The sequence below is a fragment of the Pleuronectes platessa genome, chromosome 12 (genome assembly GCF_947347685.1).
Source record: "Pleuronectes platessa chromosome 12, fPlePla1.1, whole genome shotgun sequence".
In the NCBI taxonomy this organism is placed as follows: Eukaryota; Metazoa; Chordata; class Actinopteri; order Pleuronectiformes; family Pleuronectidae; genus Pleuronectes; species Pleuronectes platessa.
This window is the reverse complement of record NC_070637.1, coordinates 12,981,822-12,997,388: the sequence shown is the minus strand read 5'-3', so window position 1 is coordinate 12,997,388 and position 15,567 is coordinate 12,981,822. Positions and strand designations below refer to the sequence as shown.

General features: G+C 39.5%; 1 protein-coding gene across 1 annotated transcript in view; it reads right to left on the bottom strand.

Moving 5' to 3' along the window:
• wdr27 (WD repeat domain 27) overlaps nucleotides 1-14,912 on the bottom strand; it is a 36,418-nt gene extending 21,506 nt beyond the window's left edge. Inside the window, exons 1-18 of the mRNA XM_053435666.1 lie at nucleotides 14,472-14,912; nucleotides 13,909-14,050; nucleotides 13,468-13,592; nucleotides 13,123-13,236; nucleotides 12,925-12,976; nucleotides 12,557-12,627; nucleotides 12,326-12,440; nucleotides 12,102-12,204; nucleotides 10,373-10,464; nucleotides 9,826-9,890; nucleotides 9,595-9,707; nucleotides 8,542-8,615; nucleotides 4,074-4,143; nucleotides 3,452-3,520; nucleotides 3,265-3,368; nucleotides 2,630-2,719; nucleotides 1,900-2,021; nucleotides 54-187 (exon numbers count right to left, since the gene is read on the bottom strand). Of these exons, the coding sequence (XP_053291641.1) occupies nucleotides 54-187; nucleotides 1,900-2,021; nucleotides 2,630-2,719; nucleotides 3,265-3,368; nucleotides 3,452-3,520; nucleotides 4,074-4,143; nucleotides 8,542-8,615; nucleotides 9,595-9,707; nucleotides 9,826-9,890; nucleotides 10,373-10,464; nucleotides 12,102-12,204; nucleotides 12,326-12,440; nucleotides 12,557-12,627; nucleotides 12,925-12,976; nucleotides 13,123-13,236; nucleotides 13,468-13,592; nucleotides 13,909-14,050; nucleotides 14,472-14,609 (1,793 nt within the window). The 5' untranslated portion in view covers nucleotides 14,610-14,912. The remainder of the gene's footprint in view (nucleotides 1-53; nucleotides 188-1,899; nucleotides 2,022-2,629; nucleotides 2,720-3,264; nucleotides 3,369-3,451; nucleotides 3,521-4,073; nucleotides 4,144-8,541; nucleotides 8,616-9,594; nucleotides 9,708-9,825; nucleotides 9,891-10,372; nucleotides 10,465-12,101; nucleotides 12,205-12,325; nucleotides 12,441-12,556; nucleotides 12,628-12,924; nucleotides 12,977-13,122; nucleotides 13,237-13,467; nucleotides 13,593-13,908; nucleotides 14,051-14,471) is intronic.
• Nucleotides 14,913-15,567: the final 655 nt, after the last annotated feature.

Below are 15,567 nucleotides of genomic sequence, written 5' to 3'. Positions count from 1 at the left end.
ATTGACTTTATATGCTCAACTGTTCCCTATATGAAGCAATCACTTGTAATTACCTTTTTATGTTGTCGTGCGTGGTGTCCACATCATACAGGTACAGGTACAGAGAGGGTCCTGATGCAAAAAGCAGGAATTTGTCGAGGTAGTAAAACTGAGCACCTCGTATGGGCTTGGAGATCGAGTTGTTACCCTGAAAGAGAGAAGACACAATTTGAGAGCTAATCTAGTTATAAAGAAGGATAATTAATAAGAATATATTTTTTTAGTGAGTAGCTCTTCTATTTTAATAACTGGGAATATAATTGATGCTGTAAAAATCAAAAACGTTAAACAAGTAGATTTCTTTGTTTCCCATCTAACTCCATATTGCTTGTTGCAATAAGCAATACAAAGCTGTATTAGTGAGCACCGTATAGTTTTTAATAGATACATGCAACAGTCTCAGTTGTAGTGTAATCTGCGCACACTGCTGTCTTGGCCTTCTCCTAAAACCTTAACTTGTTAGCGTTATTTAATTTGATTTTGAATGTTTGCTCCATTCAGATATTCACGACTCTATTTTACTACGGACAACATTTTGTCTCTTCACAGTTGGGTTCATACAGAAGAGAAAAAGAACATCCGTGATAAAAAATGGAGGTAAACTGAAGAAGAGGCATCCTCATATGACACAGTTCTTCTTAGCCCCCACAGGTCACAATTATAGTCTGTCACGGTAAAGCAAACAGATGGGCTGTCCTGTCAGATATTTGACAACAGATACTTCACTCTGTCCAGGTTTGGAGTTATACCACTCCACCAACCATCCGACATCTGAAGACTACCAATCATAAGAAATATGAAGGACTACGATGTGGTTTTGTTTTGGACATTTTGGCGGTTGCGGGGACACCCTGGCAGAACTCTGGTCCCTGAAAAGACTTGCACTTGTTGCCAGGTTGTTTCACAAGAACACCAAGCAGTCAAAGAGCTGCAGGCCCCGGCGAAGCTCCAAACAATCTGTGTGATGGTTAGCATCAGCCACTGGGACACCCCAGTTTTTATAGGACAGACCGTTGTTTTCACTTGTTCACACATTTCTGTCTGTCCTATTAAATGTAACACTACAGTCAAGTGAGGAGGGTCTGCGTATAATCACACTTTTGGAGGCTTCGAGTCCACAGATGCTTTGAATGACAAAGTCACTCTGTTCTAGCCAAGAAACACAACATCTATCACCTCTGTTAATTTGGCTTTTCCTGTTTTTGTATTCCGTGAGGATATTTCTATTAGAGAAAGAAAAAATGAGTTGAGCAAGCTTTTTATCCAAATTATAGAGGTCCACCAGTGAGTTCTTATCTCTTACCTGCACTACACCACCACATTTAATCATAGGCTGCAGCCTCTCCTTCACCCTAAATATTTTACTAGGGTATGCAACTTTATCACAGAACATAAACCAGTGATATTTTACTCTGGAAGCCAAACACTGTTGATACAGTAGCAACCGCAGTTTTACTGACATATAAGGAATAATTGCCTCATTTACAAAACTTCAATTACAGTAAGAAAAATAACTTTCAGCTATCACAGCTGTCTTTGAGGACAAGGTTGAGAGTGAAAATTGCATTCGGCATGTGTCTGTAGTTATTTTGTTTTACTTCTGAACCAATATGAGTATTAAGACCTTCAGAGGGAGGACATTTTTAAATTGTGAGGTCACTATGACTGGTCCTCATTTCACTGTTTTTATGTTTTGGATTTGGGCTTTGAATAAGAAGAAAGTGAGAGTTGGATTAAAGCTCAAGGTAAAACCTGTAAAAGTGATTGTTAAGATTAGGGTGCTAGAGAGTAAATGTAGTCCATAAACCAAACAACACATGTTATATACCTGTTCAAGTTTGAGTAAGTAAATGCTTTTACCATGATAATAGCAGGTTCTTTGCTGCCATTGGCCCAGATTCGAATTGACCGGTCTTCTGACGCACTCAACCAGCACTGTCTGCTGAGGCTCCAGCTGACACTGCTCACTGGTTTATCATGGCCTGCAAGCAGAGACACAGGGTTGTTAACTTGGAGAAACAGTGAGTGACTTCATCATTTGCTTTTATGGTACTGCTCAGAGTCAGGCAGTCTGAAGAGAAGAGGACCACAATGACCCACTGGTCACCTCAACATCTGTCCTTCTATCTCTCTGCCGCCCCCTTGTGGAGACTGTGTTTCTGCTGCACTCAAGCCTTCAAGTTTCAAACAGATGCTCGATGTTACGCGTGGACATCAGGGTTTACCGTGGTTTATCAGTGTCTGTTGGGGCAACGACGAATTAAAAAGTGTCTAAAATGGTTCAATCCTTGTTGGTCTTGGAAAACAATGTACCCTTTTATTAAATATTTATTTTCTACCATCACCTTGGATTTACTGATAAACAAATATATCAAATCCTTGCTTTGGAATGTAATCAAACTACACCTGTGAAATGAAACCTCTTTATCTCCAGTTTTGATAGTGATGACCTGAGTCATTTCAATATTTAGATTCTTCTGGAGTCTGTAATCATAACCTTGCAGCTGGCAGAAACACTGAGGTGACTCTGGTATAAACTGTGTACGCCTGTGGTTTGTAAGGTGTGGATCCTCGTGTTGGCTTCATGCACCTGTGTAGACAGCTGGATCGCCGGTGAGCGATGACTTGTACAGTAGCACTGAGCTGTCGCCAAGACCACACAGGATCTGTTTCCCGTCACCTAGGAGAAACAGAATTGTTTTATTAGGATATTTCTATAAATAGCTTATATATCATAACACCAAAAATAAAAATTGAATTGTTTTAACATAACTGGTAAGAGATGAAAAAATAACTTTAATCCTTAATTAAAATGTGATTTTGATGGAACATTTATTGCCAGTCATAGCTTGTAAATAACTGTTTTACCTGTGCAAAATATAATGGTTTTCGCAGAAACACTTGAAGCTATCCCCGCTGCTAAATATTATACATTTAAAGTAATACAAAATAAATCTAAAATGTTAATGTAATGTTATAGTATCCTGGAAGTAGATCAGACTTTACAAAGATGATCCATCAGGTCATCTGTATTAGGGTTTTGAACAATCTACTCTGTAAAATATCAGATACTCAAACTTATGTCACTGTCTACTCATACTTCCTTTTACTACTACTTTGCCATGAGAGTTAAATGTATCTTTACTTGCTTTGATTAGAAATATTTGAGAGAGAGGGAAATGCCCAATTAGTTAAATATATACATACAAATATACATTGTCTCACCTGAATAGTGGAGGCAGTTGACTGGTTTGTCAGTAACGCTGAGATGACTGTGTGGTATCGTAGGTGCTGCCTTGTCTGGTGGATAATCTCTGAGAAGTAAACCTCTAAGAAAACCATTTAGGGTTTAAATTAAAAAAATAACATTTTAGAATTCTCAGTATTGTATTTTAAATGATGGAGAACTTACGTATTTTTTTTAACCTTATTAGAGGAAGGATTCTTCTGAATATTTGTTTTAGGTGAGAACATATTCCTTCTGAAAAGCAGTTACAAAAAAAATGAGAATCATCTTCATGTGATGTTTCATTTATCAGTTTGTTTGATTTTGAATTTGGATTGTTGCATGGATGAACAAGGTCTGTTCAACCCAACTGGTCAGCTTCTGGGGTGAATATAAGACAGGTGTGGAGGGTTTGCTGTGTGTGTCTGTGTGTGTGCGTGTGTGTGCGTGTATGTGTGTGTGTGTGTGTGTGTGTGTGTGTGTGTGTGTGTGTGTGTGTGTGTGTGTGTGTGTGTGTGTGTGTGTGTGTAGGTGTGTAGTTGAGGAATCTGACTGCAAAGATTGTGTCTCAAAATCTCTTGCTCAGTGTGGCTGATTCAGCTGGAAGGCCTTATGGGTTACAGGAGTTAAGTAAATTATGTTTATCAAGTCAACACAATCAACAAGTACTCCCTTAATAAATGAAAAAGGAAAACAAAGTTCAATTAATCCTTTCAATTTGACAAATAACTTTTAACCCTCATTCAATTTTAGACAAATCAATTAACTGTAATTCAATTTTCTATGAAGCGACAAGTTAATAACTGACCGTGGGGTAGTGGTGTATCCAGACGACTTCACTTTTGTGTGGTAAACCAGAGGCTGATCCTTTGTTCCTCCTTTGTGAAAATGATTTGATGGTCAATAAGACAGACAGATAAACCACCACAAAGTACACAAGTATAGATGACAAAGAAAGATAAAAGATATGAGACAGAATTATAGTTACACAATATCAGTCAATGTGCATCATCATCATCATAATTAGGATGGAACTAGTCATTGTACAGTGTTGGCATTTCATAAATTATGCAATAGGAAGAGAAGATCCAATACTATTGAGTGACCAGTCTGGGCTGTGGGGATTAGGTGCATCAGCCCCAAACTGTGGGATGTTTCGTTCTGCTCCCTGTTCACTGTCAAGGCCTTTACTATATTACAATGAGCTCACTTTTTCCACAGCCATTAAAATGTGTGAGACTTTCCAAAAGCTGCTCTCCTGTCAAACACGAGTGGCAATTTAAGACTTCAATTGCATCAGAGACAAATATACTGCTTTGGTTCTCAGGCTTTACTCCAAGTCAACACTTAGTTTATCATGTGTGGCAGAGATTGACCTATGAACATGTGATTAATCAATTGCACCAATAAATAAATGACAAACAAAACTATAAACTACAACTAAACATGGACAAGTTAACTGTGGGAATGTCCGAATGACAGGTGGCATTTGAAGTTACCACTATTTAAGTGAAGCTATGGTTAATATATCTTTACATCAACACATAAACAGCAGCATTTTACGGTAAAAGTCAGCAACACACAAACAACATGTTGTCAGTTTTAATGTTAACAGCTGAACAGGTTCACCTGGGTGTGAATCATGTGTTTCAGTATTAAATACACAACTCATTGTCAGCATGGTCCAAACACAGTAATGAAATCTAATACAAGCGAACCCATTAAAGTCAAAAAGAAAACACATCTGGATCTGGTCAAACTACTCTTATTTGAGAGAGTTTTTAAACTTTGATGAGCAGCCCCAATATTCTCTGGTTTTGGCTTGAATCATATTTTTTATGTAAAATCTCAGAACGATCAGTCTGTTCCCGTTTCCTTGGATTTTGAGCTTCACGGGTACATTTTGTCTGTGAAGCTCAGCGCTGTTAATACTATTTATGAGTTGTTGCTTTGATATCAGAAATATTCTTCTCGTCTTCCTCACTTCAACTTAATTTAAGATTAAGATTAAGATACATTTATTCATCCCAAACACATGCACAGACATGCAAAGGCACACTCATGCAATGGAAAGGAAATTTAACCTCTGCTCTTAACCCATCTGGTGCAGGACACACAGAGCAGTGAGCAGCCATGTACGGCGCACGGGGAGCAGATGTTGGGGGAGTAAGGTGCCTTGCTCAGGGGCACTAGACAGGGTAGGGAGAATCCTCTTGGATTTTTGGACAGATCAATCCAGGCTCGTCTTTTTGTTGTTTCTCTGTAGAGTCGAACCAGAGACGAACCAGAGACCTTTTCTGCCCATAGTCCAAGTTTCTGCCACTAGTCCACCGCCTCTTTGCTATTTCATGAAAGAATCCTTCATTTTTCCAGGTGTTTACAGAGCAAATGTAGGAGGTTTTGTGAACCTTAACTCGGGTCAAAGTGGTACTTTGTATTATATCAATCAGCACCCACTACTCTGGTGCCACTGGGTTGCTCACATGTTGCACCCTCGTCCATTGTTTTCGTGTGTGAGGTGATATGTGCTGGAAGTAGCTTTTGATCCAGAACAGATTATATGTATGAAACTAAGCATTTGAGGCCAGAAATACAAATTACCTGGCGATGCAATCACTTGACGATACTTAACAACCCTATTGACCCCCTGTTGCTATATAATGGTCATTTAGTTTTATGGGCCAGTAAAAACCTCATTGTTTGTGCTGACTTGACTTGAGATCCAATTTGAAACAAAGTGAGAGTTTCCAACTAATCTCCATGTCGGGTCACATCTGCATAAGATCACGGCAGCTTGCTGAGCGCTCCTTTAACAGCACTCATTATGTGAGACTTAACATAGGCTGCCCTAGCCATTATGGCAAAGTAAGGTCTCATAATATAGAAATTCTTTAATTCAGCTTAACACAGGATAGGATGTGAAGCGTCTGATGCACTAGCGAATAGTTGTGGTGACAACACGGTTTGGTCTGCAGTCAATGAGCCTTCATGCTGTGTTAAGGTCTGCGTCTAAAAACCATGAGTGGTTACTTGGCTGTTCGGACTGACAACTCGTAAAAAATCTATCACTACTTTAGATTATGTAATTTTAAGAGGTGACAGCGATTTGCTTTTTATAGCTTGGGCTGCCTGTGTTAGAAGGGAAAGGGCTCAGAAGTTTATGCTGAAATAAACCACTGACTTGTCCTAGAGACGGGGAGACGGCAAAACTCAGACCTCCCTCTGAGTCAGCTGACGGAATGTGGTCCAAGAAAAAGACCAAATAATTCAAGCTTTTAAAAATGTACAAACCATAGCAAGTATATATAACACTAAGGTATTATTCTGAGAGGAACAAGAGTGTCTGGTGGGAGTTATTGACTTACTGACCTTTGTAAAGTGGGGCACACAGTAAGAGGAGGAGCAAGAAGCAAAAAGGTATGGTTACAAAGGACAGACAGCTGAAATCATACAGCACGTGCAGAATATACTGGCAAGCTGGAGAGGTGACTAGTTGAACTCAACAAAAAGGTACTGTAGCTGCTATAAAGCAGTGATTAATGGCGCAACAGTTAAAAGCATGAAACAAATTACCTTTTTATTTAAAATCTGTATAAAGGAGGCTAAGAAATTTGCTTGCCATCATTTTAGTGTTCAGGATTTGCGCGGGGCGAAATCAGGGCTCATGATGCACTGGAGTCATACTTAGCATGATCCCTAGAGCAGAGTGTATTAACAACAGTGGTTCTATGGGTTAATTGTAGGTTACAGCCGAGAGTTTGCTGGCTCTCTACACTCTGTCCCGCAAGCACATTTACCCTGGATGCCAGAATTTGTAGAACACACATAATTATTCAAATTTTGTAAAGATTATGCGATGAAGAAGAGGTCGGTGGCTTTGTGAAAAGAAACATTGATTAAGAGCTGACGATCAACACTAACAGTTGCCTCTGCAGGGAGACAACTGGGATTTACATATAATTATCTTATACTGTTGAGTAAGGCCAAACTGACTGGTGGTACATACCGCCCCAATGAGTGTACATTTCTGTTCTCATAATTGTATGCTTGTCGGTTATGGCAGATTGTGGGTCCTATTTCGGTTGGGTGGTTAATAACATATTTCTCTGTGGCCTGAAAAAACACATGGACTGACATGGACAAATCTAAACGTCAACACTTCCCCGTCTCTTCTCACTCTCCCCAAAACGAGCATAGGAGCTCTGAAAAAGATGGAGATGCAACCAAGAATCCAAGACTAATTGCTGCTTTAGTGTTCCCCTGACAGCCCCATCCAACAACTCCATCCAGCCGAGCAACAAGATTCAGACATCACACCTCAGACTGGGGACATCATTCAAAAAGTAATAGCACCTGATTATCATCATTTTGATAAGCCAGCAGTCCTGCTTCACTTTTCATAATATATGTTGTGACACGACGACAGATATCTTATCTGCACGCTCAACTCTTTTCACAAAGCTCCTTCAGACTTCTCTCGGACTAACAATGGAAAAACATTTTCCTTTCCAGGAGTCACAGAGGTTTACGGTGTAATTTGTATATAATTCTGCAGATAACCTTTAGACATGAGGGCATGTGTGAGGGCAGCATGGTGAGTACCAGCAGTCTGTAAATGTTTGTGGAACTTTGGCCTGACATTTCAGTCATGCAGCACTCCTCGACTCCTGTGAAGATCTCCTACATATTGAGGCTCAGGCAGGCCCCCTTCCCTCCAGCTGTGGGGAATCCAGCTTCAATGCTGGCTTTCTCAGAAAGAACTCTGTGAGAGCAGCATGTTAACCTCAGTATAGAATACGTGTCCAGCAGAATACTTTCAAGCTGCCAGATCCTAATGATACACCGAGGAACCGCAAATAGTCTCACTTTATGCAGGAATTCACTGCTGCAAGGAGCTACCTTTCAACAAACTGAACTAATTGGGGATTTTACCAGTCTTAAAGAGGTTGTTCTATTATAATTCCGAGTACCTAACTACGTGGCAAATAAAAACTAGAAGGAATCTAAGTATGAATGTCAACACAATGCAGAACAATGCTCTGTATTGACAGATAGTGAGGAGGTTCTCAGAAGCTCTTGTATGGGCAAAGAGACTTCCTATAAACCTACAATGAATGCTTATTAAAAAGGAAATTATCTGCGACAGAGAAAAACAGAGTGGACTCCAAAATGGGTCATAGTTTTAAACCCACAGTCAGCAGCTCCCTTTTTTATTGTACGTGCATTAGTGTAAGCGAGAGGTAAGTGTGTGCTGCGACGACAAGAGGGATGCTGACCTTTCTTTTTAGGAAGACTGGGTTCCTTCTTCTTGAACTGAGCGTTCAGAGGAGATTCAGGCAGCGGCGGAGAGCTGAAAACAAGGGAGGGGTGAAACGGGGGGGGAAAAAGACTTACTGGAAATGAAGGAGCGAGGTATTTTTTCCACTGGTATGGATTATTAGTCCATCTAATTCTCAGTACCGTGATATTGTTGACTCATGAAAAACCAGATGGCGGGAATGGCTGTTATAGGTCGAGTTAATATGGAAACGTCCGAGTCAGAGGGAGACACAGGCAAAAGGCCAACTGAAAAACAGGCCACTCTCCTTTATCCTACTGCTGCTGGTGAATTCAGGTGACCAATGTCTGAGAGTGAGGTAAATCAATTCTCTAACAGCAAATGTTAACAAGCTTTAGCTCCCAAATGACAAACACGTTAAAGCAGAAACACACAAAAACGTTTATTGGTGCTGCTGGACTTTTTGCTAAATAATCATTTACGGAGATTGAATTGATTAACGAATTTCATTCCTTCCCCCAGAGCAGAATTTTTGGCATTTATATAATGTTGTTATTGTGAATGCAATAAGTATGATTTTCTAGATTAAGAAGTGCATCCAGCACAGACAGCTTTATTAAATCTCACGTGGATTTAAAAGCTTACACATATAAAAAAAATGTTTATATGTCAAATTGCTCAGCGAGCAGAGCAGTTCCAGGCTGGAAACAAATGATTATGTGAGTTACAGAGAAGCAGTTGTTTTCCTAATTTGTGTCTTGTGTGGACTGTAACACTGCCACAAAGTAAACAAATTTAAGTATAACATATTACTATTTGCAGTACAAATAGCTGAGCTACAGCATATGAATATTTTTAGAACCCCATTTGTATACAAGGTTAGGCCAAAGGATTCTTTAGCAAGATACTGACTTCCTTACCAGTGGAGCTAATTTGTCATTTAAGTCTTTATTTTGAAGAAAGCAAACACAAACTGTAGTTGACAGTCTTTTCTTTCAGGGTCACCACACTGTAGCATCAACAGATATTTGCCTTTAATTTCCAGGTTTACCTCGGGAACACTGACAAGCCTTCACCACGAGCCCCGATCATCTCCAGGTCACAAAGATTCAACTCCAACAGCGCCACACTTGGAGTAAACAGAGAGGTCACTAAGAACACCATCTGTGGGACAAATAATTCCACAATAGATTAACATAGACAAACAATTGAATAAATTCTGTAAAATATTGTTTACAAATGTCTTCATCTGATTTATCAAGATACAATTAGAAAGACTCACAGAGTTATTCTGTCCCGGAGAGATGGACCACGACCTCGCCAGTGCGATGCTCAGGTTGGGGTAATCTAGAAGAACGAACATCAGTTTGTCTGCATTAAAATACCAGTTCATATCAAGTTTAGCCCGTTATGCAAAAACACACATTTATTGTGAGCTGTCATTATATACATATCATTGCAAGACATAAATAAATCATATCTCTGTAAAGCTTATAATGAAAATGTGTCACCTATTAATTCATAAGCCTGATAGCCAACCCAAGTTGTTTCTTTTCAATATTTCAAAATAAGATTGGCTCAAGAGGAATCCTGTGTTTTACAGAAGGAAAGTTATCGACTTATTAACCTGAAAGATTAAAAGAAGGTAGCATAGAGAACTTCGAGGTATTTCGGTACCAAAGTTGAGGTTATCCCTCCGAAAACCGAATATCCCGTTCAGGTTTTTTCTCTTGAAATGTTGAGATGATATCTGTAAAAGGGATGGTGCACTAAACAAGCAGAAATACTTGATGCACTGATATATCATTGTCACATTACTACCTTCCTACCTTTAAAATACAGCACTGTTAGGAGTTCAGAAGTAGCCAGGTCTACCACATAAAGGCCATCAGAGCTTCCAATGCACAGACAGCTGTTGTCCCTGCAGGGCCCCACACAGAAACATAAGGAAAGAACAGTGTTTATGGATTTTACCCTAACTCATCACATCATATGGGGAAACACAATGAAGCTGGAGATGAAAGTGGTAAGGTATGCACACCATAGGACTAAAGGGTTTTTATTTAAGTTTCCATTGACTTCATGCAGACTAAACTATGCACACCCTGCAAGATGGAAACTGCAACCACACAGAGAAGAAAGGGGAGGAATTTAAGTCTGATGGATGGTTTTCATCCACCTCCTGCACCGAGCTACATGAATATGCTCATGAATATGTTCTAATAGCCAAGTTGGACATTTGAGTAAATCATGACTTTCATGCTGAGTTTATGCTTCTTTAAAAAAAAATTGTGACAACTATGGCAATTATGTGGGGAAGTTTTATGTGTTCACTGCATTGCATTGCAGTGATGTTTCTGTGTGCAGAGGCATCTTATTTTTACTTTCCCACTGGGGGGTGGGGGGGGCACTAAAGTCGGAATTATATGCATGGAGGCTTAAATATGGACCTAGAGACAATGCACGGAAATTAAAAATAAATTGTTGCTTTAAAAATAAGGATGAACTGAACATCAGAAGCATTTTAATTATATGCCAACTGATACTCTTCAACGTTGTGTGTGGATGGGCGACAACATATTGTCCCCCAGTAGAAGCCTGCTTTGAATAAAAGCATCTGCCAAATGAGTACATGCAAATGTCATGCAAACAGTAAAAACAGGCAGATTCCGTGGGATGTGTAAGGTTTCCCATAATGCACCTGAGCAGTGGTTGCAGAAATAATGCAGTTGATGAATTTCCTTCTAAAGTCGTTTTGGTCGAGAGTAAATATGATGATAATGATGATGACAGATCATGCCCTGGCCTCACGTGCTTTGCGGAGAGAAATAAGGAAGGAAAGTCTGTCTCACCCCGATAGTTCAAAAAATACACACAGTTACGTCTGTAAGTGCCTGCTTCCTGTTATAACATCAAGTGTTTTAACAGCCTGAAACTGTTTATTCTACGAGACTGCAAAGTTTCCTGGGATGAGTGAAGGGTTCTTGAATTTAGTTCATGAAGTGTTTCCAAACATTTGTGACAGTATGAGATCTCTAGAGCTTTAATGCAAGGAAATGTGCTGCTGTTTGTTGTTTTCTGTCGAGGCGACGGTTTAATTTGCTTTTCTAATATTTTCCTGAATCACATACAGTTTTTATCTTATGAAAATAAGAACTGAACGGAGGCCAAGACCATGGTCCAAACACTGACAGTTCCATGTCTTCCACTTAAACATTCCTTAGCAGAAATTAAGTAAAACAGCTCTTCCTCACGATTAGGTCCAGAAATAAGGTCTATTGATTAATGTTGTGCCCTTGAGACTTGCTGACTGTATGAACTATATTTTGGAACTCATGATTTCCTGTGATTATTGAATGAAGTAAGTTCTTAGCCATAATTATAATAATATGGCTTATCTGGTATGTCACTAGCCAAGTACTGAAATCATACAAGCAGAAAATCTCCCTCAAAAGTAAATAGGGAAGCCACAAAAAGCAGGCTCTTGGATTGAGATTTTCTTTTAAATAACACATCTGTCACTGTGGAGTTGTCAATATATGTAAAGTGCTTACTTACCTTTGCTGCTCATTACCAGTGTCAGTAAATGAGCCACACGAAGCCATATTGATGACTGGCTTTGCAGTTTCCACATTATCTTCGTCTGATTGCTCTGCACCCGCTGGAAGAAAATGTATATAAAGTAGCTTTACAAATAATTATATTTGTATAGGTAGCTAGCAAAAAGCATAGAATATGCTTTAAGAATTTATTTTACTACTACTCCACCCTCTGCCTTTCACCTGCTAGATGTCTCACAGTCTCTTGGTGCGTGTGATGTCTTCTTTCCATCTTCTGAAGATCCATTTTGGTCACCAGGTGACACTTGTGGTCGTCATTGAGGGAAAAGCTCCAAACCTAAATCCAACAGATGCAAGTTTGTTGTATTTTATACTGTAGCTTGTTGTGTTTCGGTCTCTGGTGGTGATTTTGAGCTGTTAGGGTGTGTGTGTTTGTGTGTGTCAGTCACTAACCTGTCCATCAGTTGAACCAGTGATAAGCTGTCTGGTCTCCTCTATGAAGCATACACTGATCAGAGGAGAGGCTGTAGAGTATTTTTTTAGTTAAGTTGACAGAGGATATGACATTCTCAATCATTCTGCAAGGATTGGCCATAGTCATTACAATAAAACAAGCCATTTATAAAAAGGTATGCCTATCTTCCAAGTTTTAAAATGCTTAAAGATGTCACCTCCATCGGGATACTCAGCTAAATTATACTGTACAGTAGCAAATCCCAATTTCAAATTCCTCAATTACTTGTGATTCTACTAAACAAATTTAATAAGGGATTTAAGGCCGTATTGTACAATGCTCACGTACAAAAAAAGTTATATCTTACCTGAAAGCACAAAAGACTGGTAGCAAACAGCTTCAGTTCTTAAATCCCACACCTACAAGAAGAAGGACTCCATGATTATTACAATTCAATTACAGTGCCTAATATGTGGTATTTGTTGTATACACAAATTTACATCATCATTACTAAAGCAAGTGTGATAACTTTTTACTCTATCGTGTAAGAATCATATGTGAGTACTTTAAACGTGCGGTCTTCTGATGTGGTGATGAGAATCTCTTTATTCCAGGGACAAAACTCGGCTGATGTTAAAGGTCCCAAGTGGCCGGTCAAGGTAGAAATAACTTCATTTCTCTGGTGAGGAAGAACAAGATGAAGTAATGACAATTGAGGGATAATAACACATCAAACAGATCACAAAATCCAAGTAAAGTACAATAAAGTACAGAATTGAAGTGACATATTTGTAATCCATATGAGCAATATAAATTAAGCACAACATTGAGCTGAACCAAGAGCTCAAATGTATCCAGCAAGTGTTAGTGTTCACTAAGGGAAACTGTGGAAATGTGCATCATCTTGTACCTTTGAGCTGAGGATATACACAGTGCCTCCTGAACATGCGGCCACTCGTTCATCAGAAAAACAGAAGGAAAGATGGACGACTTCACCCAGTAAAGACCCGATTAATACTCCAGCTGCAACTTTACCTGCAAACAAATTCATTCTGATCAATGTTTACCAGCAAAATAACCTCATGGCCATAATAGACATGAGGAACCTATCTGGTAATATTTCACTAGATGGCAGACTTGTTCATATTTTCACTCAGGAAAGTAATCATGGCTCCTCAACTAAAAAGGGAATTAAAGTAGTCTGGCATTATAATGAAGATTAGGATGATGAGGATTTGGCATTTTAGCAAAAAACAGGATTTCTGACCCATCCTGCATGGTTTAATATGAATAATAAAAACAACATCCAATGATACAAATGTTGAAAACAACAGACAAACTATTCCCTTACCCTCCTTCACTCTCTTCTGGCAGTGCTCCACATCCCAGACGATGATATAATCAGCAGAGGCAGAGCAGAGGAGAGCAGGTCTGCTTCCTTTTCCAAAAGCCATGGCGCCTATCTCACCATGGTGCCCAGTAAGCAGCAGGGGCTGCGAATAAACAACCAGACTCCTCTAAAACCACGGATACATTAGAACAAATTCATGCTGTCTGTGCCTACGTGTCTGTGGCTCCTTGTATCAACCATTACTACCAAACAAAGCTGGAGGCCACATAGGTCTCTGATTACAATTAAACACATACAACACTAACATACTGTACTTTCTCAACCTTGAAAACCTATTACAAATAAGATAAAAAGTATAGTAAGACTAATACCAGTTGTATGACTATTTAAAATGTTGAGTAGAGCTCTATAGCATTTGAAATGATTACTCTAACCATCACATATTTAGAATAATAAGCCTGTAAATGTACAGAAGTGACTGTGGTTTGACTCTTGATCACCCTGTAGCTAACCAACAGCATCCCTACGAAAACCACTTGTGCAAACTGTTAATATTGACAAACCTTGAGGTCAGTGTCTGTGTGACTGTAAACCAATATGTCCTGTTGGTGCACCGGTATCCCACAGTAACAGTGACAACACGCGAGCTGCCGGTGTGACCCGAGTCCATCCCAAGTCAGACTGAGGTTTTCGATCAGCATCCTTAGCTTCTGTACAAACACATACCAGTAAGGATAAGATCAAATCGTGGAACTGCCACTGATATGAACAGGCAGCTATCTCTGATCCCACACTGTTCGGGGGCATGCAGCAGTCTCTGATGCCCCACTGTTTAAATGCATTGTCGTGTGAAGCCGTCAGCAAATAAGACGCTTACTCTTCCATATTAAACGAGTCTTAACTTCAGTCTGTGCATCAGTTTGTTTAGTTTTAAAGCAGTTTTAAGTCAGAGCTGCAGCGTGTCGGGTTAGCTGCTGACATGAGGAGCTTTCCTCTACGCCGAAGTTTCAGGTGCTTCAGGTTGCTAGGACACCGCATCAGCTTCCGCTTCATTAGATCGTCTATGACAGAGCGACGTCCTGCTCCGATGCAAAATAAAACGTGTTTTAAATATGTGCTGATTCTAGAACAATGTGTTTCTCACATCACGCAGTCATTAAAGTAACTGTTACATTTAACAGTACAATTACCTGCAGAAAAGACACCTGGAGGCTTTTTGGTGGACTATAATGTGTTTTCCTGCAGTGGCACTTGGAAATACTGTCAGAGTGGGACCTCTCTCCTCTCACATGAATGATGTTCTTAATTCTTGTAGCTATGACTTTAACCACAAGATGGCGGCCGGTTACCGTTACTAACATAGTATCATCACCATGGATGTGCAACCACAGACCATCATACATACAGTGTTTAAAATAATTTAAATCAAACACTTTAAAATTAATATTAGGGCCCCAGCACTGACAGGCAGTGAGGCCCTGTATAAATTGTAAGGACTACTATTATTATTCAGGCAAATTAATTGGCTTTTTGAGGGCTTTAACATTAAAAATTCTTACCAAAACTTACCAAAAAACCTATTGTTAGAGAATAACCCAGTTTCCATCCTTGGCTTCTGACGCCTTACATGAATCACAGTGTGGGACACATTTAATTTAA